The following is a 24,923-nucleotide window of genomic DNA, read 5'->3' on the forward strand; positions in this document are numbered from 1 at the left end:
GTTCAGGGGCCCTAACATATGGGGCATCCCCCATGCCCTTCCCAGGGCACTAGGCAGGGAGCTGTATCAGAAGTGGAGCAGCCAGGATTTGAACCAGTGTCCATATGGGATGCTGGCATTGCAGTCAGCGGCTTTACCTGCTATGCCGCATCACCACCCCGATAACTCTATTCTTTCCTTATTACACTTTTACTGAAAACCCTTGGAATAATGGGAAGAGAATGACTGCCTGTTAGAACCATAATTAATCTGTTTTTCCTCTTGCTAGGTGCTTTCCTTAACCATAAATAAATAAATCATAAATAAAAAAAATAATTAGACTTATTTTACCCTCTTTCCCCAAGATGGCAGGTTATCTAATAAAACACAATTTTATATCTATTTTATGTATATAAGTATGCATATGTATTTTGAGGGTATTAAAATAGCATAAACATTAATCCTATCAGTTTATCAAAAGTAGAAAGCTTTAAGTTCTATCACTGCTTTTTTTTTAATTCACATCCTGTTAGGAATCATTCTCGTATTAATTAGTACATGGAAGAGAAATGTTCCAAAATGGCTAATTCTCAGTAGTGCTAAGGTACATGATCATTGTTTTCTTCTCTATGTTTTCTGGGTTTTGCCAGTTTCATTTAAAAAGAATTAAGAAAAATCCATAGCTGTCTTTCATTACTTGACATAATCTTACTGTCATAAAGTTCATCTTAAACCTTCCATGTAAAACTGACCCTGGATAAATTGGTAAAATGGGTTGTTAGTTTGCCTTAGACACATTCTGTTTGTCTCTGGTCTCCACCCGCCCCCACCACCACCACATGTGCAGTGCCAAGTGCAGACCACGGGCAACCAAAGCCTCCACATCAAGGTCCACCGGATCCTGCCATCCTGAGCCAATGTCCAAGTACCTGGAAAGCTGCCTATATTATTGGCCAGTAAACATACAAAAAAAAAAAAAAACTTCAACTTTACTCATAATCAAATAAAACAAAACCAGTGAATGATAAGGACCAGTGTTACTGATGATGCAAAGAAGTGAACAACCATTTGGCAAACAGACAAGATCCACCAAAGGATGCTAAACTCAATGGATAAATGTTTGAGGACAATCGGGATAGTCTTGAAGTATCTGTAAATTACAAAAGGAAAAATAATAACCCTAATGTGGAGAAACCTGACAGATAAAACCTCACAGACACCACCGTAACCAAGTGAGCAAGGTCAATATTTAAGCATATCTCCATCATGTCTCCTGATACAATTCACTGAGAGAGGCACAACTTCACTTTTCTGATGCTCTTCCAAAAAATGCAGGATCTCAATCTAGGCATAAGAAAAGATCAGACAAGGGACCGGTGCCATGGCTCACTTGGTTAATCCTCTGCCTGCGGTGCAGGCATCCCATTTGGGTGCCAGGTTCTAGTCCTGGTTGCTCCTTTTCCAGTCCAGCTCTCTGCTGTGGCCCAGGAAGGCAGTGGAGGATGGCCCAAGTGCTTGGGTCCCTGCACCCGCATGGGAGACCGGGAGGAAGCACCCTGCTCCTGGCTTTGGATCAGTGTAGCTCTGGCTGTTGCAGCCATTTGGGGAGTGAACCAACAGAAGGAAGACCTTTCTCTCTGTCTCTCTCACTGTCTGTAACTCTACCTGTCAAACAAATAAATAAAATCTTTTAAAAAAAAACTAATAAAAAGAAAATATCAGACAAAGCCAGATTTAATTACATTCTGCAAATAACTGACCAGCAGTGTCCAGGGCATGAAAGATGAGGAAGGTAGGAGAAAGTACCAAACTGGAGGAAGCTAAGGGAACATGACGACTAAGTGATAAGGAATCCTGTTTGGATTCTGAGACAGAAAAAGAATAATATTCGAAGGAAAACTGATGAAATAAGATAGGACTTATAATTTATGTTAGGGATTAATTAACTCTAGTCCTTAGGCCAAAACTGGCCTGCTTCTTTTTCAAGTGGTCTTAAAATCTTATTGAAACAGCCTTAATCATTTACTTACATATTTTCCGTGGCTGCCTTTTCAAAATGGCAGAGCTGAGTAGTTGTTACAGAGACCTAAGAGCTATAAAGCCTAAAATATTTGTTGTGTCTCTGGGCCGGCACCAGGCAGGGCAGGACATGTAGGTTTAATGAGATTCATTCTCACTTTCACTCGATTCTTTACTTCTGCACCTTGGGAGTCTCTGCCTCCTTAGTTTTGTAGCCTAAATGCCCTGCCAGCCTCACCCTAGTCCTGACCTTTTCTATTTTTACCAAAAGAAAAAAAAAATACCAGCCCCTTAATTGAGTTAATAGATTGTACCAATATTAATTTTCTGGTTTTGATCACTATAGTGCCATTAGGTATGATGTCAACATTAAAGGACTTTGAGTAAAGGATGTACAAGAACTCTGTATTATTTTCGAAACTTTAAGTCGCAAAATTATTGTTCAATATAAATCCTTAAAAATAATGCAGACTATAGGATAAAATAAACTTACAAATTTCCAAGTGCACAGTAACACTGTGAAGACAAAACAACAACTGGGACCACACCAGTTTGACCAGTCAGTGCTAGGCTCTACTCGAAGCACTTTGTATGTCATGCTGCACTGTCTATAACAACACTATAAAGTAGGTACTATTTATCTTCATTTGCGAATTAGGAAAACAAGGCATAAAAAATACAAGTAATTTCCTCAAGGTCATACAACCAGTAAGTAAGAGTCATATCTGAACCCAGACAGTATAAAGTCAGTAAAAACAAGAACTGGGGGGTGGGGGTGGGGGGTGGGAAGTGGGTAGATGTTTCCATTTGTCGGGTTTGTGCTCAATTTCCAGGTCCACAAAGTCTCGAAATCACCTATCATTACTGCTGAAACGATAACCAAATATTTAAAAACCAGAGTGGACACTGTAACACAGTCGGTTAAGTTGCCACTTGAAATGCCTGCATCCAATATCAGAGTGCTGGTTCTCACTCTGTCTTCCGATTCTGATACAGCTCCTGGCTAATATGCAGAAACGGCAGATCATGGCCCATGTCCTTGGGTCCATGCCACCCACTTGGGAGACATGGATAAAGTTCTGAGCTCCTGGCTTCAGCCTGGCCCAGGCCCAGCTACTGCGGGCATATAGGGTGTGAACCAAAGGATGGAAGATTTCCTCTGCCTCTCTCCCTCTCTGTTTCTCTCTCTGTTTCTCTCTCTCTCTCTCCCTCTCTCTCTGTCATGCCTTTGCCCTCCCTCTTTCCCTCTCTTCCTCTCTCTGCCTTTCAAATAAATAAATCTTTTTTAAAAAAGTTAAAAATCAAACGAGATCCATACCAGAGAAAATGCTATATAACTGTAATGTGTGGTGTATGTATCAATAAAAAGCTTGTTAGGGTTTTATAGCATGTGTATTTTGGTAAAATCCAATGATATAGGGAAAGGAGGCTGACTGATTTAGGATCAAATTTTGGTAAATTTGTTTAAAATGAGAGTATGTTGTGTTCCATACAACAGCATGGAAATCCTCTCATGCCTATGATCTGTCATGTATGGAAAGCAGAAAACAGTTTCAGAATTACTATTCTAGAACCATTAGAAAATGTGAAAATTTACTTTGAGTTTAATGAATTTAAAACACAAGCTTTAAATTAAGAACTACACGTCAAAGCAGCACTGTTATATTTCAGCACAATTCAATTCAATTGTTATAAGTAAAATAAAAATATCAAATTGTTTTAAAAATAATTTTGGGTATGAAGAGTTCTTGTCAATTTTAGAGCATCAAATCAAGAAATATTTGAAGTAAAAGAAATGCATTCAATATAAATCAAGTTAAGAAAATGTCACACTGAATAGTCAAAAATGCCATAAAAATAATTTTAACTGGGAAGGGTATCTATGAAAATAAGAGAGGAAATGACACATATGAAAAGTAAGGACATTATTAACAGTTGAAGAAGCGACTGGATAGGCCTGGATAGGCCACGTTATTGACAGATCAGTCAAGTACATCCAGAAAAAAGAACACTGAGACAGTAATTTCCTTTTCCTCTTAAAAGTTGCCACCATATATATAGAAAAGTCTGATTATTCCTGGGAACGAAGAAACTAAACTGTCATAAATATTACACACAAACAAAAGGATCTTTTTTGTGGATCTGTCCTTCTTTGTAGGCTGAAAAGAGAACAGCATAGCTACAAAAGACTGACGAACTCATTCAAGAGGTTTATTACAGGAATATAATGACCTCTACTTTATAATCCAGTGCATATCTTTTAAAGTCCAAATTATAAAACTAATCAAGTTAAATTGTGTTCCTATGATTTTAAATAATTCCTTCAGCAATTATTTGGCAATAGTATAACCAAAAATGTAAGTGACATATATGGTAAAAGTCACAATAAAGCTTTTCCAACTGTTATAAACATTCGCGACCTATGTAAACATGAGAAATACACAGCTAAAAGAGCCTTCTAACCTATTCTTTATGTGAGTTTTTTTAACATAGAATACCTAAGGTAACTTCCTCAGTCTGTCAAAAATAGAGATTTTAATCCTTTATGTCAGTATCACACCCTATTCTCAAAACACAACTAAATACATTATATTACTAAACTCCTATGAAAAAGAATAAATATAAAATATGTTGCTTTAAATGTTAAGTTTTATTTTAATAATAAAACAATCATATATTACTTATATGAAATATTTAAATATTAATTTAATTTAATAATAAAAGTATATTACTTGTATAATATATAATAGTTATATTTTACTAACATAATTAAATATAATGATGTAAGCATAATGGCCATTTCATATTCATCTCAACATCACTTAAACTTTTTAAAAATTTAGAATAAATAAAACATTTAACAATAAGAGAATAATTTAATTGTAGTAATTCAATAAAGCAAAATAATTTCTATCCATTAAAATATGTGATAGCAGAGAGAAATCTTTGTTACAACATCAATTGGTAAAAAAGTAGGAATCAATGACTACATTTAATATCCTCCCACAAGCGTCTTCAAGATATATATAGAAAAATACCAGATTAATATGCCAAAATATGAAGTGTTACCCTTGGGAGACAGAACTATAAACTATTTTCCATAATTTAGAAAATCCTACAACATTAATAATTGTTTATGGGAGAATTTCAATAAATGCATTATTTCATTATTAATTCAGCGAACTACTACAGAGTTTTCACATGTTTTATTTCAGAATCCATCCCTTCAAGAAATAATTTCTGTTACACAGTTTGAGATGCTAACATACAAAGATGCTTCTTGATTTACAATTTAACTACTCACATATATAAAAGTATTTTGCATCTCAATTATAATATGAATTAGCATGTATCTCATGTATGCTATGGAACATTGCCATCAGCAACTACAATAAAATTCCAAATATATATATTTAGTATATTGTGAAACAGAACAAATGACCATTAGCCAGAATAGACAGCATTTAATCAGAGGCGTCTATAAAATTGCCATAAGACACAGGTCAAGAACCCAACACTTAAATCCTTAACTTCTTTGTGCCACAAGTGCTTCAGAATAAAAGGTTGTTAGGCGCGACTTGAAACACTGGAAAAAGAACCCACTGCCTTACCGAAGAGAGTTCATCACACCCCAGTAACGTGTAGTAATCGTCGGTGTCTTCTGACTTGTAATTGAGTATCGCATCCATTTAGATTATTAAGTCAGCTTTTCTTCCCTTGGACTCAGATATGGCGAGCTCTGAATTAGCAGGAAAAACCTCTCTATATCTGAATCAAAGCCCCACGTCCTAAACGGCAAAAACGAGCTTGAAGACCCGCCCGCAATCAATACGCCAGATGTCATTCTAGCCCTTTGTAAACACTATCTCTGGTTGGCTGTTTCCAGAACAGAAAAGAAGGGGCCACGTGCTGACGTCCCGGTGCTGCCTGGGATCTGTAGTTTGAGTGTGTGCCAGTGATGCCAATGAATCATTCATCTTACAGGTTGCCAAAAACGGCCCATTTTTACAAACTCCCCCACATATTCCTTTCTCCAGCTCCTACATTTATCATTTTCCGTTTTTTGAGATAAAAGAAAATGTGAAGCAGTCTGGTAAGAGTCTTAGGATTTGTTAAAGGTCGACAGTGTGAGTGCTTTTCTGAGTGTTTAAGAACATTTCATAATTTTTAAAATACTTTCAGCATAGAAGGAAGTAGACTAAGAATTTTCGTTTGATAATTCATTCACTCAATGAATGCATTTTAAGGAACTATTTTGTGCTCAGCAAGGTTGCGGTAAACAACACAAACTCTTGGTTATTGTGGAGCTTATATTCTGATGGAAGAAGATAGACAAGAAGCATGCAAAGAAACAGGGTCGTTGAAAACCATGGTTTGCGCTACCCAGGAAATAGAATAGGATGCTGAGATGAGAGTCTTGATACCGAAGATTGTGTGTCATTTCTCCCGGCTTGCCTCTCTGCAGAATCAGGAGTGCCTCTGGCCTAGATTGGGATCAGGGAATCTGTGTTTCAGTTTATTTTAGCCCTAGAAATAGCCACGCAAGTCTGGGATTTAGAGAAGAAGGTGAATGGTGGGGCATAGAACACTTTAACTGCCCTAACACTTAATACGCTCTCATAAATCATCATCTTGGGAAAGAAATGCTTTTTCATCTAGCCCACTTATGCACATCTTTTTTAAGGTTTATGCCTGAATAAAAAACACTAAAATGCCATTTTCTCTAGACTTTCATAATCCATGTTCTCTTGCTAAAAGAGTTTTCTGTGTTTTCATTACTCAATTTTTGTAGCCTGTATGTGTTAAGAAATCTATCCATTTCTTCTAGATTTTCCAATTTGTTAGCATGTAGCTGTTTGTAATAATTTCTGGTGATTCTTTTTATTTCTGTGGTATCTGTTGTAGCATCTCCTTTTTCATCTAGGATTTTATTAATTTGGGTCTTCTCCCTTTTTTGGTTAGTTGGACCAATGTTGTATCAATTTTGTTTATTTGTTCAAAAAACTCTTCATTTCACTGATCTTTTATTTTTTTGTTTCAGTTTTGTTTATTTCTTCTCTAATTTTAATTATTTTTTTCCTCCTAATTTTTGGGGGTTTGGTTTATTCTTGTTTTCCTAGGTCCTTAAGATGCCTTTTCAGTTTCTTGATGTAGGCACTAGTTGCTGTAAACTTCCCTCTTAACACTACTTTTACTGTATCCAATAAATTATATTATCCTCATTCATTTCTAGGGATTTTTTTATTTCCCTTTTGATTTCTTCTATGACTTTTTCATTTCTTTCATTTCTTCTTCATTCAGGATCATGTTGTTCAGTCTCCATGTGTTTGAATATCTTCTAGATTCTTAAGTTGTTGATTTTTAGCTTCATTCCTTTGTGATCAGAAAAGATACATGGTATGATTTCAGTTTTTTTGAATTTGTTGAGACTTGCTTTATGGCCTAGCATATGGTCTATCCTAGAGAGAGTTCTATGCACTGATTAAAAGAATGTGTATTCTATAGCTGTGGGATGAAATGCTCTGGAGATGTCAATTAGATTCACTTGGTCCATGGTGCAAATTAACTCTGTTGTTGTCTAGTTGTTCTGTTAATGAAAGTAAGGTCTTGAAGTCCCGCATTATTATTGTATTGGAGTCTAAGTCTCCCTTTAGATCTATTAATGTTTGTTTTAAGTAGCCAGACACCCTGACTATAGTCACTTATTCCTGTTAAATTGATCCCTTAATTATTACATAATGCCCTTTGTCTCTTTTAAGTTTTTGTGTTAAAGTCTATTTTGTCTGATGTTATGATGGCTACACCTGCTCTTTTTGTCTTTCCATTACCATGAAATACCTTTTTCCATCATTTTACTTTGTCTATGGGTATCTTTGGTTTTGAGGTGTGTTTCTTATAGGCAGCAAATAGATGGGTCTTGTTTTTTAATTCACTAAGCCAGATAGTATCTTTTAATTGGAGAATTTAGGGCATTTACATTCAAGGCTATTATTGTTAAGTAATGGCTTGGTCCTGCCACTTTTCCATAAATAATTCTATTGTAAATAAATAAAAAATATTTCTATTGATTGCTTTTGATTTCCTTTGTACTTTTACTGGGAGATTTTCTTCCTTCACTTTCTTCAATAATTATGCTATCTTTCTGTGTTTCTGTGTGCAGCACATCCTTAAGTATCATTTGTAAGGCTGGATGAGTGGTGAAAAACTCAATTTCTATTTTTTGGAAGGTTTTTATTTCACCTTTATGTATAAATGAGAGCTTTCAGGGTACATTATTCTGGGTTGACAGTTTTTTCTGTTAGGACTTAGACTATATCTCTTCATTTTCTCCTAGTCTATAGGGTTGTTGATGAGGAGTCAGCTCTTAGTCTAACTAGGGAATCCTCTGAAGGTAATCTGGCATTTCTTTCGTACACTTTTTAGAATCTTCATGTTTTACTTTTGAAAGTTTGATTATAATGTGTTGTATTGAAGATCTTTTCTGATCATGTTAGGAATTATATGTGCTTCCTATACTTGCATGTCCTTATCTTTCTCCAAATTAGGGATGTTTTCTGCTATTATTTCATTGAATGGACCTTCTAATCCATTCTTTCTTTCCACACCTTCAGGAACTCCTAAGACCCATATGTTGGGTCACTTGATAGGTATCCCAAAAATCTCAAACACTATTTCCAGTTTTTCTAATTATTTATTATTATTCTCTGGTGCACTGTGTTGGCAGTTTGAGTCTGGGCACCAGTTGTAGAGTGGTGGGAAGGAGTTTCTCACAGTCCTAAGTGAGCATTCCACCCCTTGCCAACCCTCCAGGCCAGAGTCAAAGTTAGTGGAGACCACAGATTTATCCCTCCAATAAAATGCCCTAGTTGCGTGTGCATGTGAGCAGCCACAGCCTCTACTCACATTAAGGTGGTGCTTCCTCCCTACTAGTTGCCAGGGAGTTGGGGAGAAATAAATACATACTCTCTTCCTTCACAGGGTTAGGTAGGCACCCTGCCCCCACCAGCACTCCAGAATGGACTCAAAGTCAGTGTGGTCCGCAGTGTTCTCACTCAGGCCATATCATGAGTGACACGGGCTGCCACAGTCTCTTCTCCAAAAAGATGGCGTCTCCTCCAGCCCCTGACTGCGGGAATCACTGATGGTGTCCCTGCTCACTGCTGTGTGTTTGTACTGTCCACACGCCTCCATGGCATCTCTCTTCTTTCTGTAGAATTTCCACTGCAAACTTCTCTCCAACTCTTCCCTGGGAATGCAGTTATTCCATTTTTCTTCTGTTATCTTCCTGTGGTCAAAATCAGCACATGTTTCCCTATTCAGCTGACTTGGATTCTCCTACAATTTTTAAAATTGTTAAGCCTCAAAGACTAGAAAACGCTGCCCAGAAAAACCCTGACTCTCCATCCTGAGAGCAATCAGGAAAATGCACTCATGTTTCTCAGAACATCAAAAAATATGAATATGAGAGGATTTTGTTTGTTTTGGTAATTAGCAAATGATTTTATTGAAAAAAAATTTTATTGAAAAAAAATTCCTATACCTGATAGGCCAGGTGGGTGCTCAAATTTTATTAAATTCAGTTTTCAAGGTCTTTTTCCTAAAATTCTTCCATTGTGCATCTTAAAGTTAGCAAAGAGTGCTAGACAGATCCAACAACTGCTGGCAGCAGCAAAAGTTTGTACCTCTATAGGTTAGCAAAGTTTCTGAAGTTTGGTAATAACCAGTGCTAGAAGACCAAAGTGAGCAAGAAAACATTTTTCATACATTGTTACATAAAGTATAAATTAGTATAATTTGGCAATTTGGCAGTTTTCATCAATGTGTATAAGGCACATATTTCCTAGGCAATTTTGTCTCTATGAATTCACCCTGTGAATATACACTAAAATTTCTGAGCAATCATTGCAGCATTCTTTTCTCTCTTTTTTTTTTTTAAGATTTATTTTACTTATTTGAAAGAACAGAGTTACAGAGAGAGGTAGTTTTACAATTTACAGCTGTACAGAGTAACAGTTCCACTGTTACTGATAAGCATATAACACTAACTTTATCCTACATATGGTTGGCATTTCAAATAAATGGCTTGTAGAGAAAAACAATAAGTAAGATAGCTCTTTATGTGCAAATATGGAAAGATCTCTAAGATGCAATGAAAGATCAAGAAGAAGGCTAATGGAAAGTTAAGAAGAGTATTAAAATGTTACCCTTTTTGTGTCCGTTTAAGTAAAATGTACATTTGCACTTAGAATTTTCCCTTGAGGTAAGCACATTTTAAAAGCCACTAACAGAGTTATCCTTGTGGAGGGAACTAGGCAGGTACAGAAAGGAGACTTTCAGTTTACCCCCTCTTAATTGTTTTTATTAAGTAATTACCGCCATTTTTGTTTTCTTCTTTACGTTTTCTGGTGTTTTTAGAAAAGCAAATATCATATATTATTTACATATGCTTATTGAAGAAAAATATACATATCAAAGCGTATAACAGAAGTCACGCAGAACTTTTTGACAGCCAAAGCATTTAGTAGAAATCACGTAGGACTTCTTGACAGCGGTAAAGGTCTTTGGACCCTAAAGTTCACAAACTCAACGCCCAACCTCAAAGCCTGGGCAACCAGAAGAAAACCCACCCAGCTGCCCCCGCGCCGGAGGCGTGGCTCGCCCCGGGGACTACAACTCCCAGAAGGTAGTGGGGCAGCGCCGCTACAGGGGCATCCTGGGCTGGCCAGTCACTTCCACTCTCCCAGGCGCCGTCCCTCCGGAAGTGCTAATTTTGCATCAATTACCTGATCTGGCTGTGGGAAGAGGGAACTAGTAAAACGCAGCACAGAAGCAAAGACGAGAGCTTGGAAGGAAGGCAGCGTAGTGCTCAGAAGCTGCGAGCGAGGGCTGAGATTAGTCCACGGGTGGTCTCCGCCCTGCCGCCACCCTCTGACGGAGAACTGCCCCTTTCCAGCCTCTCACTTTTTCTCTAGGCTCGGCCGAAGTCCTATCGTGACAAACCAAATCGGCGACTTTCCCTTGCGATTCTGACAGAGAAGAAGCTCCAGAGAGAAAAACCCAAGTTCAGAAACTGCGCCTGCCACCGTTCATCTTCGTCTCCCACACCTCGCCCCCACCTCCATCTGATCCAAGGGTTTGGGTTCTAGCTTAGCTCCCTGCTCTCAAGATTCCACTCACCTGCTTTGAATTAAGGTCCGGTGGAAAGCGATCGTAGCCTGCCAGGACCTTCACCGCCCTATTTCAGTCCCTCCGTTTTTTGTGTGTGTTTTGTTTTAAGATGTATTTATTCAAAAGGCAGTTAAGACTGGTTAGGATGCTTAGGATGCCCGCACCCCACATGCGAGTACCTGGGTTTGATTCCAGCTTTTTTTTTTTTTTTTTTCCTTCGGTGTGTGAGAGACAGAGGCAGAGGGAGTTCTTCCATCTGTTGGTTCACTCCCCAAATGGCTACAATGGCTGGAGCTGGGCAGATCTGAAGCCAGGAGCCAGGAGCTTCTTTTCGGGCTCCCACGTGGGTCAGGGGCCCAAGCACTTGGGTCATCTTCTATTGCTTTCCCAGGCCATAGCAGAGAGCTGGATCGAAAGTGGAGTAGCTGCGACTGGAACTGGCACCCATATAGGATGCCGGCACTGCAGGCAGCGGGCTTTTCCCACTTAACCACAGCCCCGGGGGCTCCCAGCTTTCTGCTAATGTGGACCCTGAGAGGCAAGGTCGTGACTCAGGTACTCAGGTTTCTGCCACCCATGAGAGAGACTTGGTTTCAGCCCCCCACCCCACCCCTGAAGTTTCAGGCATTTGGAAAGTGAACCAGTGCATGGGAACTCATTCTTTCTGTCTAAATCTCTCTCTCACATAATTTTTTTAAGTTCATGGAAAAGTAATATTAACAAATGAGTTTATTTTAAAAAAGAAAGAAATCTCTAAGAGTTGTTTACTTCAGGGAGAAAAACTAGATGGTCCTAATACAAGAATGGAAGATAAAACTTGGATACTTTGTTTTATTTATTTGGCAGACAGACTTACAGAGAGAGAGGTCTTCCATCTGCTAGTTCACTCCCCAAATGGTTGCAAGGGTTGGAGCGGAGCCAATCTGAAGCCAGGGGCGTCTTCAAGTCTCCCATGTGGGTGCAGGGACCCAAGCACGTGGGCCATCTTCTGCTGCTTTCCCAGGCACATTAACAGGGAGCTGGATCAGAAGTGGAACAGCTAGGGATGCCAGTACTGCAGGCTGGAGCTTTAACCTGCTGTGCCACAGCGCCAGTCCCTGGATAGTCTAATACTTCTAAATTTTTTGCTGTGTTTTTTCTATTAAAAATTGCTAATTATCATAGAAAAGTGGCCAGTATGCTATATGTTGGTAAAGGAACAATTCACAAAATTATTCCTTTGGGAGTAGGCATTGTAGTACAGCATATTAAGCTGCACTTTAGGAAGCCTGCATCCCATATCCCTGAACCTGGAATCAAGTGTTGCCTCCACTTCCAATCCAGTTTCCTGCTAATGCAAACCTTTGGAGGCAGCAGATGATGGCTCAAGTGCTTAGGTCCCTGCCACCGACATGAGAGTTCCAAATAGAGTTCCTGGCTCCTGGTTTTGGCCTGGCCCAGATCCAGCTGTTGCAAACAGCAACATCAAATGGAAGATCATTATCTCTCTCTCTCTCTCTCTCTCTCTGTGTGTCACTCTGCATTTCAATAAATAAATAAATATTATTTTTAAAAATTCTTTAATTTAAAACATGGTTTAAAGCTCTTCAATCTACCCCTTCACTTCCAAAATGGCTGCAATAGCAAGGGCTGGGCCAAGCTGGAGCCAGAAGCTAGGAATTCCATCAGTGTCTCCCAAACAGGTGACAGGGACCCAAGTACTTTAGCTGCCTTCCCAGGTGCACAATCAGGAAGCTGCACTGCAAGTGAAATGGGCAGGACAGAAGCCAGCACTCCAATGTGGGATGCCACTGCTGCAAATGAGAGTTTAACCTACTGAGTTACAACTTTGGCCCCCAACATTTTTTTTTAATTGTTACTTTGGCGATTCTATTACTATAGCATTTATTTTAATCAGAACAAATTCCTTGAAATTCAATTGAGTATTTCTGGGAAACAAGCACTTCAGTATCTCCTGCTGTCTCAGTTTTATGCATCTTCTCAAATAGAATTATAGTAGAGTGTATTAGTAATATAACCAGACACAATTGTGTAGTGTGTGTGTGTGTGTGTGTGAGTGTGTACATATACAATAGTTAAGAAAAATTGTTTCTTAAGGCCATGAAACCAGGCCAGGTCATTGGTGAGGTAACTTCCGGCTACAAGATCTGTGAGCCTCTTGTCCTGAGTTCTGATTCCCAGAAGCTAGATCAATATTCCTTTAGTCTGGCTACACATTACAATTATTTAGTGTTTTTTATGATTAAAATAAGGAGATGATCAAGGTGTGATTTCACAGATAACATGGTGTATTGCCATACAAAGAGTTTTATGTTTTTTTCTTTCTTCTAAGGTTTAAAGTTGGCGAGAGGGAATGAGGACAAATTTCAGAAGGCATACACTTGACAGATGAGGGAAATGAGCCCCATAATGAGTTCCAGTTCTGTTCCAACAAGGAGTCTAGCTGCTCAGAACAGAAGGAGGCCTCTGTGGCTGCAAAGTCTAACTGAAGTCTGAGGCATACCTCCTACAAGAGGCTCTCGGGAGAGATGGCTTGATGGGCACGGGAAGAATCCATGCCCAGTCCGATGCCAGAGAGCAGTGTCAGTATTTTCAGAGAACAGCCCGAAGGCTTGCAGGGGGTGACCCTGCTGCAGCCTGTGTGCCAAAATGTCTGTCAAGTTCTTGGGTTTAAGTATGTTTTGAAGTCAGGTAGTTGAGGCCAATAATTCACATATGTGGTTTGATAGGGTCTGATGGAACATTCTCACAGGGAGAAGGAGTAAACTCCATGTTCCTGATGCAGCAAAACATGCCACTCACATAGCAGTCTAAGTGTTTGGAATCATCTTACAGCTATGTCACACTTGGTGAACTTAAACATATGTGTGTGAATGCCAGCACCCTCCTACAGACCAATTAGAAGAGAGCCTCAGGGTGGGACATGGGCATGGATATTTTTTTCAAAACTCCTCTCAGTGATTCTAATTTGCAGCAAGGCCACCTAAACCAGGAGCACTAATCTGATAGGAAATATTAATAGAACAAAATAAAAACTTCTAATGAGTACTTTCTACATCCTATGCCTCATGCCCTTCGATAATTCAGAGAATATATTTCATTGATTGATAAATTCACAAATATCAAGTGACTCTGAAAACCACAGCTTGCCAAGTTGAATGTCTGGCAAAAGGAAGTGAAATGTAAATATAGAATGATATTCATGAACAGATAAATGGCTCAGCAAAAGTTCCACGAGGACATAGTGTATGCCTAGCGCTGTGAGAGCTATAAAGGGAATCTGTTCTAGTGGTTTCTCCCATGAAAAGTTTGCCTCGCAATTAAAGATAGAAGACAACTTGTGACCCACAGGTCAAATCAGGCTTTCCACAAACCTTGTTCCTAAAAGACATTGTGAATTAGATGCCAACATTGTAAAACTGGGAAATATTATGTAATATTCCAGCCATTTACTTTCTCTTGAAAAAGAGAAAATCAGACAACTCTGAGTCCACTTGCCAGTCCCTGTAGCAACTTTTGCCCGGAACGAGCTGGGAATAGCCCCCTTTAGATGGAACCTGTGCCATTGAAACTGAGGCCAACTGTCAGCTGCCAGGTATTATCACAATGTTATTTATATTTTTATGATAATGTGAAGAGGGAAGTAAAAAGCTCTTTCGATTCTATTTCTATCAAGTGTACAAAACCAAAGGTAGAGCAAAGAAGGCCTCAGGTTTCAAAAAAATGAGAGAATACATATTCCTTTTAGAAAATAAAGAATAATATCTGAAATTTTCAGCACTTACATCCTAGCCCCGCATAGGCATGTGATTTTATGACCCATGATCTGTACTTATTAAAATAGATATTTAATATCCAAATAGAAAGGACTGTGTTCAAGTAAAGCTTACTGGCTAAATATGTGTGGTCTAGAATCCGATCTGGATTCAAATGCCGGCTTCCACTTTCCAGCTGTGTGCGCCTCCTTCACAGCCTGCGCCCCGATTGCCCTTCTTCATCTGTACAGGGGGCGACAATAGCACCTTCCTGAGAGGCTCGACCAAGATGGCAGGAACCAACGAGGTGTCTGTCACCTGATGATGGCTCCACAAACGTCTGCTGTTACTTACATGGTCAGGAAGTAGTATGGGGTCACTAAGGAAGGAACAGTGAGTTGTTGGAGAAGCTCTGTAGGATGGGTGAGCGGACCAAGAAGGGGAAAAGAGGTTGCTTTGTGCACGCGGAGAGAAGACAACGTAGTATAAGCCTGGTGAAGGCTCAGGAGAGATCATGGCCAGGGTCGGGGTATTTAACCCATAGTTTCAAGACATTTGCCCTGGGATTTTCCTGATGTTTTAAAATTTAAAACTAGACTTTGCTGGCCTCCGTTTCACAATTCATAGTAGGTGATTTTATTGGTCATTATAGCAAGTTTTGAGGTCTTCCCAGCCAGCATTTTGCAGGGATTACACAACTTCAGGATTTCAAACTCCTTTTGCTGAGTGTCTCAGAGTTTTATGAAAGGTATTTTAGCTCTAAACTATAGGAAGCTTGTGCTAGGACACAGTCACCAGCACTACCTCATTGTGACCGCTAGAGGGTGTACAACCAAAGGAATCACAAACTTCTAGTTAATAGTATTCAGGTTTACTTACCTTGAGTCCAACTCCATATTAAAAAAATCTTTTTTTCTCTGAAGCATATTTCTATTTCTTATGCATTTATAAAAATACATACCTTACTCAAGGATAAGAAATTAAAGACTCAAGCAGGCATTTAGCCTAGCAGCTAAAACACCTGTTAGGATGCCCAGGTGCCGTATCAGAGTATCTGGGTCTGAGTCCCACCTCCAGCTCCTGTTACTGCAGACCCTGGGATGCAGGGTGATTGGTTCAAGTAACTGGGTCCCTCCTACGCATGTGGGAGACCTGGATTGTATTCCTGGCTCCCAGCTTCTGCCTGGTTCTGTAGTCTTGCCTTTCGCAGTGCTTCTTGGGAGTGAACCAATAGATGAGATCTTTCTCTCTCTCTCTCTCCAACCCTTTCTCCTCCTTCTCTCTCAAAAAAAAAAATAAATAAATAAAAGTATAAAAAGAACTCTAAAATAGCCACTTAATATTCTTGTATACCCTTCCAGATGTCTTAAATGTGTATACGAAAGTATGTTTATTCTCTTATTTAAACCCATTAATTGGGGCAAGCATGATGGCACAATGGGTTAAGCTGCCATTTGGAATACCCATATCCCATATCAGAGTACTGGTTCAAGTCCCAGCACCTCCACTTCCAATCTAGCTTCCTGCTAATGTATCCTGGAAGTAGCAGATAGTGGCTCAAGTGTTTGGACCCCTGCCACCCATGTGGGAGACCCTGGTGGAGTTCCTGGTTCCTGGCTTCTGCCTTACCCAGCCCTGGCTGTTGCAAGCATTTGAGAAGTGAATCAGTGGGTAAGATGAAAATAAGTAAATACACATTTAAAAAAAAAAAACAACATGATTTACCTCCTGATTGCCACTCTGACTTCATCTCCTACCTCTCTCCATACTTTATCCCAGATCTTCAAATCTGCAGGCTGTCCCAGCCTCAGGACCTTTGCCCTCAAGGTGGCCTTCCTGGACCACCCTCTTTACTCAGGACTTCCTCAACCACATTTCAGTCCATAAGTACCTTCCATACAGAGACCTTTTGTGACACCCATCAAGTAGCTATTCCTTAACCTAAGTCCCTCTTCATCAGCGTGTTTGAGATTACCTTGTTCATTTATGTGCTTGCCTACTTGCTCATACCAGAAGATAACGCTTCAGTTGCCTTGTTTACTTCTGTATCCCTAGTCTCTAGAACATGAATTAGAAACTCTTATGTGTGTGTCAATTGAAAAACTGAGTGAATGAGAAAGTACTGTACATATTATTCTGCAACTTTTAAATTTAATGTATATTGTACAAATTATATTTTACTATGTGGGGAGCAACTCGGACTAGACTAAGTTACTGGAATTAAGACTTATTCTATGCATCTGCTCTCCCACAATATGGCGCTGGGAGAGGAGGAAACAGCTTCTACGCAGCTGCCTCTTGCCAACTTGAGTGATGACCTCCAGGAGCTGATCCTGCTCCTGATTGGAGGAGAGCAGCGTACTCGGCGTGTGGGCAGCCGAGTTGGGATTGGCGGAAGAGGACTATAAAGGAGGAGAGAGACAACATGCACCAGGAACATCTATCTGAAGGAACATCTGTGCAGCCCCCGAGAGAGCCGGCCGGCGGTGTGCCGCTCCCCCGCGGAAGTGGGGAAGGTGGCAGGGGGAACCGCCCTTCCACGGAGGTGGAAGGGACAGTAGCCAACCCGGGAAGAACCAGCAGCAAACCCGGGGAGGGCCGAGCAGACGAAAGAACAGCGCAGGGTCCTGTGTCGTTCCTCCATGAAGACGGGGAGCGACAACTATATGTGGATAAGCTTCATTATTTTCTTTCATTCACATCCTTAATTTTTTAAATTTAATTCTCTTTAGATATTCACATGGACCAAAAATAAAACTCCATAAAAAGCATTTTTTAAAGATTTATTTACTTATTTGAAAGTCAGAATTACAGAGAAAGAGAGGGAGAGACAGAGATTTTTCCATCTGCTGGTCCACTCCCCAAATGGCCGCAATGGCCGGGGCTGAGCCAGGCTGAAGCCAGGTGCTTCATCCGAGTCTCCCAAGTGGATGCAGAGGCCCAAGCACTTGAGCCATCTTCTGCTGTATGCCCAGGCACATTAGCAGGGAGCTAGATCGGAAGAGGAGCAGTCAGAAGTCAAACTGGCATCCATATGGGTTGTGGGCATTGCCGACAGGGGCTTAACCCAGTACATCACAGTGCTGGCTTCCATAAAAAGTATTTAAGGGGCTGGCGCTGTGGCAAAGGGGGTAAAGATGCTGCCTGCAGTGCTGGCATCCCCTATGGGCACTGGTTCTACTCCCGGCTGCTCCACTTCCAATCCAGCTCTCTACTATGGCCTGGGAAAGCAGTGGAAGATGGCCATGTGCGTGGGCCCCCGTACCCATGTGGGAGACTGAGAAGAAGCCCCTAGCTCCCGGCTTATGATCGGCTCAGCTCCTGACATTGCGGCCATTTGGAGAGTAAACCAGTGGGTGGAAGACCTCTCTCTCTCTCTCTCTGACTCTGTCTCTCTGTAACTCTGCCTTTCAAATAAATAAATAAAATTTTTTAAAAGTATTTAAAGGCAGGCATTTGGCACAGTAATTAAGATGCCACTTGGGACACCCAGATCCAATATCAGAGTGCCTGGGTCCCAGTCCTGTCTTCTCTTCTGATCCAGCTTCCTGGGAGACAGCAGGTAGTGACTCAAGTACTTCAGTCCTCGGATAGAGTTCCCGGCTCCTGGCTTTGGCCTGGTCCAGCCCTGTTGTTTTGAGCATTTGAGGAGTGAACCAGCAGATGGGACATTTTCTCTCTCTCTCTCTCTCTCTCTCTCTCTCTCTCTCTCTCCCCCCCCCCATCCCCTGCTTTTCAAGTGAAGTGAATCTAAATGCTCCATTTCCAAAAAAAAAAAGGGAGAGGAAGGGTAAGGTGCCAACTGCACTGATTGATAGTTCTATGGAATGTATAGTCAAAATATGAATTTTGCTATAATATTCTGCCTACCCTTGAGTACTTATGGTAAACTAAACTATAAATAGAATATGCTAACTTGAATACAATGAGCACTGCCTGGAAAGTAAGAAGTAGGTGACCCAGCTGTCTCCACTTCTTCACTTTGAAATTAGTGAGGACTCTTGAATTATTGTTGCCTGGGTCCCACCCCTGGAGACCCTGACATGGTCAGTCTGGAATATGGCATCAGCACTTGGTTTTTAAGAGATCCGCAGAGGATTTGCAATGTTAGAATGTTAGAAAATCAATGTTAGAAACCACTACCAGCCCAATTCCACCTGAATTCCATTCTTCTGTCTTTATAATGGCACCCTTCAAAGATTCACAGAGCATTTTGCATGTTATGGACCCTAGAAACTTCTACAGTATCATTTGTTTTTTTTTTATTGTATGTATTTATTTGAGATATATATATATATATATAAACAGAGAGAGACAGAGATCTCTCATTCACTGGTTCACTCCACAGTTGATTACATCAGCCAGAACTGGGCCAAGCCGAAGCCAGGAGCTGGGAACTCCATCAGGAGCCCAATGACTTGAGCCATCACTGCTGCCCACCAGGGTCTGCATTAGCAGGAAGCTGGAGTCAGGAGCTGGAGGTAGGCATCAAACTCCGGCAGTCAGATATAAGATGTGGACATTTTGACCACTAGGCCAAACGCCAGCCTCATAGCATTATTTAAAACAAACTTCAGGCCGGCGCCGCAGCTCAGTAGGCTAATCCTCCGCCTTACGGCGCTGGCACACCGGGTTCTAGTCCCGGTCGGGGCACCGGATTCTATCCCGGTTGCCCCTCTTCCAGGCCAACTCTCTGCTGTGGCCAGGGAGTGCAGTGGAGGATGGCCCAAGTGCTTGGGCCCTGCACCCCATGGGAGACCAGGAGAAGCACCTGGCTCTTGCCATCGGATCAGCGCAGTGCGCTGGCCGCAATGCGCCATCTGCGGCGGCCATTGGAGGGTGAACCAACGGCAAAGGAAGACCTTTCTCTCTGTCTCTCTCTCTCACTGTCCACTCTGCCTGTCAAAAAACAAAAACAAAAACAAAACAAAAAAACTTCAAGGTTCTACATTTAGATTTTAGTGCCCTTCAAATTCCAGATCACATGTGGACCTGAGCTTAGACCTGGAATCAACCTACCTTGAAATAGACCAAAAAAAAAAAAATGTCTGGAGAGTTCTTGTCTCGCCTGTATTCCAATAGAAACACACAATGATTTGAGCTGTAAGCAGAAAGGAATATATTTGTGTTGGTCAAGTTAAGGGCCAAGGTGGATTTGTGACCAAAAACCAGCTTCCCCAGAATAGTCAGGAGTTACAAGTTGTATAGGGTTTCCTTCTGGGGAAAGATACACAAATTCATTAAGTCTTGGAGAAATTCTGGAAGGGACGGGGGCATGACCACTAAATTATCATTATGTTCCACGTGTTCCATGTACAGCTAGGGGTAGGAATGCAACATTATAATGAAAGTTCTTGCAACTTTCTACACCAGAAGGCGAAGCTGAGGACTCAGCTGTAGCTTTTCTCCAGCGGTCAGGGCCTGTGGTTTCTTATTGAGGGGAATTCACCACAGAAATGTGTCTTCATCCAATCCGTTGTGACTCACATCCACCTGCAAGGACATCTGGTTGATTTTAAGTCAGATTAAAACAGGGTTGAGTCATTTTCTTTAGGAAGGAGGGTGTTAGTCTCACCCCCACTTCTGGGGCTCAGAGGCCAAGAGATCTGCTGCTGTACCCCGTTCCCCTTGCCCGTGCCCTGGGCTCGCTGTTGTGCGTGTTCTCAAAAGCACCCTGCTCTCTTCTCGTTGACTTCGTTAAGGCTGTACCTCTCCCTGACCAGCTGCCTTTTTCCCGAGAGTGAAAGGATGAAGCAGGAAGATCAACGCCATCTCCCCTCTTTGCCCTCAAGAGTTGGAGAGCTGGGGAAGTGAAAACCCCGATTTGACAAAGACAGCATCGAACCGTTATATTCTAACCTCAGCAAGAGCAAAGCTACCTCATTCCAGTTTGTTTTCTTGCTTATTTTCCTATATTCTAATGTCTTCTATGTATTTTTTCTTAATATAACTTTTCATATAAAGAGAACAGACTCAATGTAGTTCATAGATACAGTTCTAAGCATATAATACTTGCCTTCATCCATCCATATTCCCCTCTTTCTTTTTACATTTTTGACATAATGCATTTTAATTTACAATATATTCAAAGGTTTAGTGTTCTGCTAAATAAAGATATCAACAAATAAAAAGTGAAAAGATGATAGTTCAGCAGGAATACAGGCAAGGGCTAATAAACAATAATTAGATGAAAAGATGTCAATTTCACTCATAGTCAATTTTTGAATAATCACAGATTGTTAACAAATATAGTAGTATGTCATTCTTAACCATTGGTTTGACAAAGATATAAAAAAAAGTTTGGCAAAAGTATAATTGCAGCAATACAGATACACACAAACGTTTCTTTTTTGGCTTGTTTTTTTTTATTTTTTTCTCTTAGAAATTTTAGCTCCCACATAAAAGGGCAAACATGTGGTATTTGTCTATTTGTGTCTGGCTTTTTCACTCAACATGATGTTTTCCAGTTTGTATCCACTTTGATGCAAATGGTAGGATTTCATTCATTTCTTTATCCACTCTTCATCAGAAGGACACCTTGGTTGATTCCATATTTTGGCTATTGTAAACAGTGCTGTTGAGCTTTTTAAGTTGCTGATATATTCCAGATATTAAGCCTTTGTTTTATAAGTAGCTTCCAACAGAACGGGGGAAAATATTTGAAAGCTTATTTTTTCTTAATTTTACTTTTGTAAAATATTTATTTATTCGTTTATTTGTAAGGCATAGTTACAGAGACAGAGAGGGAGATCTTCCATCTGCTGGTTCACTCTCTGAATGACTGCAATGGCCAGAGTTAGGCCAATCCAAAGCCAGGAGCCAGGAGTTTCTTCTGGGTCTCCCACGTGGGTTTAGGAGCCAACCACTTGGCCCATCCTCTGCTGCTTTCCCAGGATATTAGCAGAGAGCTGGATCAGAGCAGCCAGGACATGAATCATTAATCATATGGGATGCCAGTACCTCAGGCAGTGACTTTTCCTGCTATACCGCAGCACCCCTTTAATTTTAAAGAAAGATTTCTTTTTGATGCAAACACCTTCACTCCATGAACTCCCTTGACTTGCTAGGATATTCTGGAACTATCTGGTTTCCACCACATGTACAGTGTACCCTGAGACTGAATTAGTTTGTTGCAATAGCCCTTTTTTGCATAGTAGTCAAGTTCTGGGCACTATACAACTCTTAATTTACATAATAATCCTCCTTTAAACAATTAATTTAGTTGTAGTGCTTGTCTTCCTTGCACAATGCAGACATACTGTTTGACAGTTTGAATTATAAGATGGCGAAATCTGGGGCCGGCACAGTGGTGCAGCGGTTAACACCCTGGCCTGAAGCGCCAGGCGCCAGTTCGAGTCCTGGCTGCTCCACTTCCGATCCAGCTCTCTGCTATGGCCTGGGGAAGCAGAAGATGACCCAACTCCTTGGGCCCCTGCACCCACGTGGGAGACCTGGAAGAAACTCCTGGCTTCGGATCGGCACAGCTCTGGCCGTTGCGGTCAATTGGGGAGTGAACCAGCAAACGGAAGACCTCTCTCTGCCTCTCCTCTCTCTGTGTAGCTCTGACTTTCAAATAAATAAATAAATAATTTTTTTTTAAAATGCTCATATGTTTTGCTTTCTAAACATAAGTCTATTCTCTACCACATCTGGTGCTAAAGGAGGAAAGGACAAGAATAAACACAGTAAGATACAGTCATTTCCCGGAGGAACCCATGCTGTAGAGTCAAGATCTTTGAACTGGAGAACAGGAAGACTCTCCAGGGGATATGTAGGTGCCTATAATTTTTTAAAAAAATATTTATTTATTTTACTTGAAAGTCAGAATTACACAGAGAGAGGAGAAGCAGAGAAAGAAAGAGGTCTTCCATCCTCTGTTCACTCCCCATCTGCTGGTTCACCCCCCCCCCCCAACTGGACACAACAGCAGGAGCTGCACTGATCCAAAGCCAGGAGCCAGGAGCTTCTTCCGGGTCTCCCACGCAGGTGCAGGGGCCCAAGGACCTGGGCCATCTTCCACTGCTTTCCCAGGCCATAGCAGAGAGCTAGATCGGAAGTAGATCAGCCAGGAGTAGAACCAGTGCCCATATGGGATGCCGGCACTGCAGGCAGCATCTTTACCCGCTTTGCCACAGCGCCAGCCCCAGTGCCTAGACTTTTTAAAAGTTCTATTTCCACATCCTCAACTTCCACAGGTACCCTCCTGTATCATGACTCAGACTATCCTTCCCCATCTCCCCTTCACAACAGCAATTGTCCCACTTTACAAAGAAAAGTAATCCCCCCTTCATCCTGAGTATGACTGCAAGCCGACAGTGTCCCAGGGTGATAACTTCCAAGATGACAAGACGATGGGCATTGAAAATGGGCCCTTGAGTCAAGATGCCATAATCCTCTCACCCCCTTAAAGCTTCCTGCCTTTCCTGGACTTCAACATCTCTCAGTCAGGGTGAACAAAACACTGACTTATGGATGAATATGTTGGCCTCTCGGGGCTGTTCTGAACCAGTGTGGAGGATGGGAGTGGCAGTGACTCTTGCATAACAGCTTCACTCCTTTTATCCCTTGACAGGTGTCCAAGAATGCATTGTTCACAAGGGAAATCTGGGGACAGCAAAGAGAACTCCAATAACAAATAGTGAAAGGTTGAACAAAGCTTTTTATCATAAATTTAAGTTTTAAAATCTCTCTTCAGTAATGGTACTAACCCCTGAGATGTGTCATTGACTGGAAATGAAATAGGCTGAAGGAATACAGGTTAACAAGAACAATTATTAAAGGTAACTGGGAAGTCCCCTTGGAGTGCCAAATTTTTCAAGTGTTTGACGCTGGATAAAATCCATACATGAACATTTAATGTAATTTCTTTAAGTCTGAGTAGATTATTTAATATATAGTAGTTAGACTTTCATTAAATCACATCAAAAGTGTTTATTCCTCTATGACAAGCCGTCTGTATTAGTTTTCTGTTTTGTGTAACAAATTCCCATGAACTGTGATGGACTCAGCAGCCAAATTGACACGTTTGTCTCAGTTTCCAGGAGTCAAGAATATAGCAGAGTTTTAACTGACTCCTCTTCCTAGGGTCTCACAGTCCTCTAAGTTCACTGGTTGCTGGCCGAATTCAGTTCCCTGTGGTTGTAGGACTGAGGTCCCAGCTGTCAGTCATCTGCTCTCAGCTCTTAATGTTCTCTGCAATTCTTTGCCTCGTGGTCCTCCCCAAAGCACTTAAAACAATATAGCTGCTTCTTTCTTCAAAGTCAATTGGAGAATCTTCGCAGTCTGCTGAAATAGTCTTATAATACAGTCATTCCTCAGAATCTGTAGAGGATTGGTTCCGGTGCCATCTTGAGAATACCAAAATCCTTAGATGTTCAAGTCCCTAACACAAAATGGCAAGTGTGTGTGTATAACCTACCCATATCTTCCCTTATACTATGAATCATCTCAGGATTACTTACAATACCTAACACAATGTAAATGCCATGTGAATAGTTGTCATACTTTTCTTCCCTGTTGGAGGGTCAGCTGCCATGACACAGTAGCTGTCAGGACTGGAAGCTCATGACCAATTGACTACTTCAGAGGAAAAAATGGTTGTAAAGGTCTTTCACTCTGGGAAGGCAATGGTACTTAAGGCAGAATTTCAGGAAAAACTAGCCAGAAAACTAGCATGGGATGTCATCTTTGTCTTGGGGTTCAGAATCCATTTTAATGATGGCAAAACAACCAGTTTTGGCATGATGTTTATTTCCTGATTTATGCAAAGCAAAATTAACCCAAATATAGACTTGTAAGACACAGCTTGTATGGGAAGAAAAAGACATCAAGAAAACAGCAAAAGGAGAGTAAGAACAGAATGAAGTCCAGTGGACCCCAAAAGCCAAGGTTGGTGTTGACAAAAGGCATGAAGACCAAAGATTCTGCAGTGACTTTTTCTTCAGTAATTGTAAAATTTTTTTCCATAGGATTAATAAACTCTAAAAACTTTTCTAAAAACCA

At 40.8% G+C, this 24,923-nt stretch overlaps 1 protein-coding gene across 2 annotated transcripts in view; it reads right to left on the reverse strand.

Annotated features, from left to right (window-relative positions):
- The window catches only part of DNAJC12 (DnaJ heat shock protein family (Hsp40) member C12), a 30,579-nt gene extending 24,686 nt beyond the window's left edge, over positions 1-5,893 (reverse strand). The window contains exon 1 of one of the 2 annotated variants that reach the window (XM_002718462.5): positions 5,610-5,893. In XM_002718462.5, coding sequence (XP_002718508.1) covers positions 5,610-5,687 — 78 coding nt within the window. In that variant the 5' untranslated portion in view covers positions 5,688-5,893. The remainder of the gene's footprint in view (positions 1-5,609) is intronic. The other variant, XM_008270068.4, reaches the window with a different exon arrangement.
- Between the last annotated feature and the right edge of the window lie 19,030 nt (positions 5,894-24,923).

The sequence above is a fragment of the Oryctolagus cuniculus genome, chromosome 15 (genome assembly GCF_051225735.1).
Source record: "Oryctolagus cuniculus isolate XC-2025 breed Fujian yellow rabbit chromosome 15, ASM5122573v1, whole genome shotgun sequence".
Classification (NCBI taxonomy): domain Eukaryota; kingdom Metazoa; phylum Chordata; class Mammalia; order Lagomorpha; family Leporidae; genus Oryctolagus; species Oryctolagus cuniculus.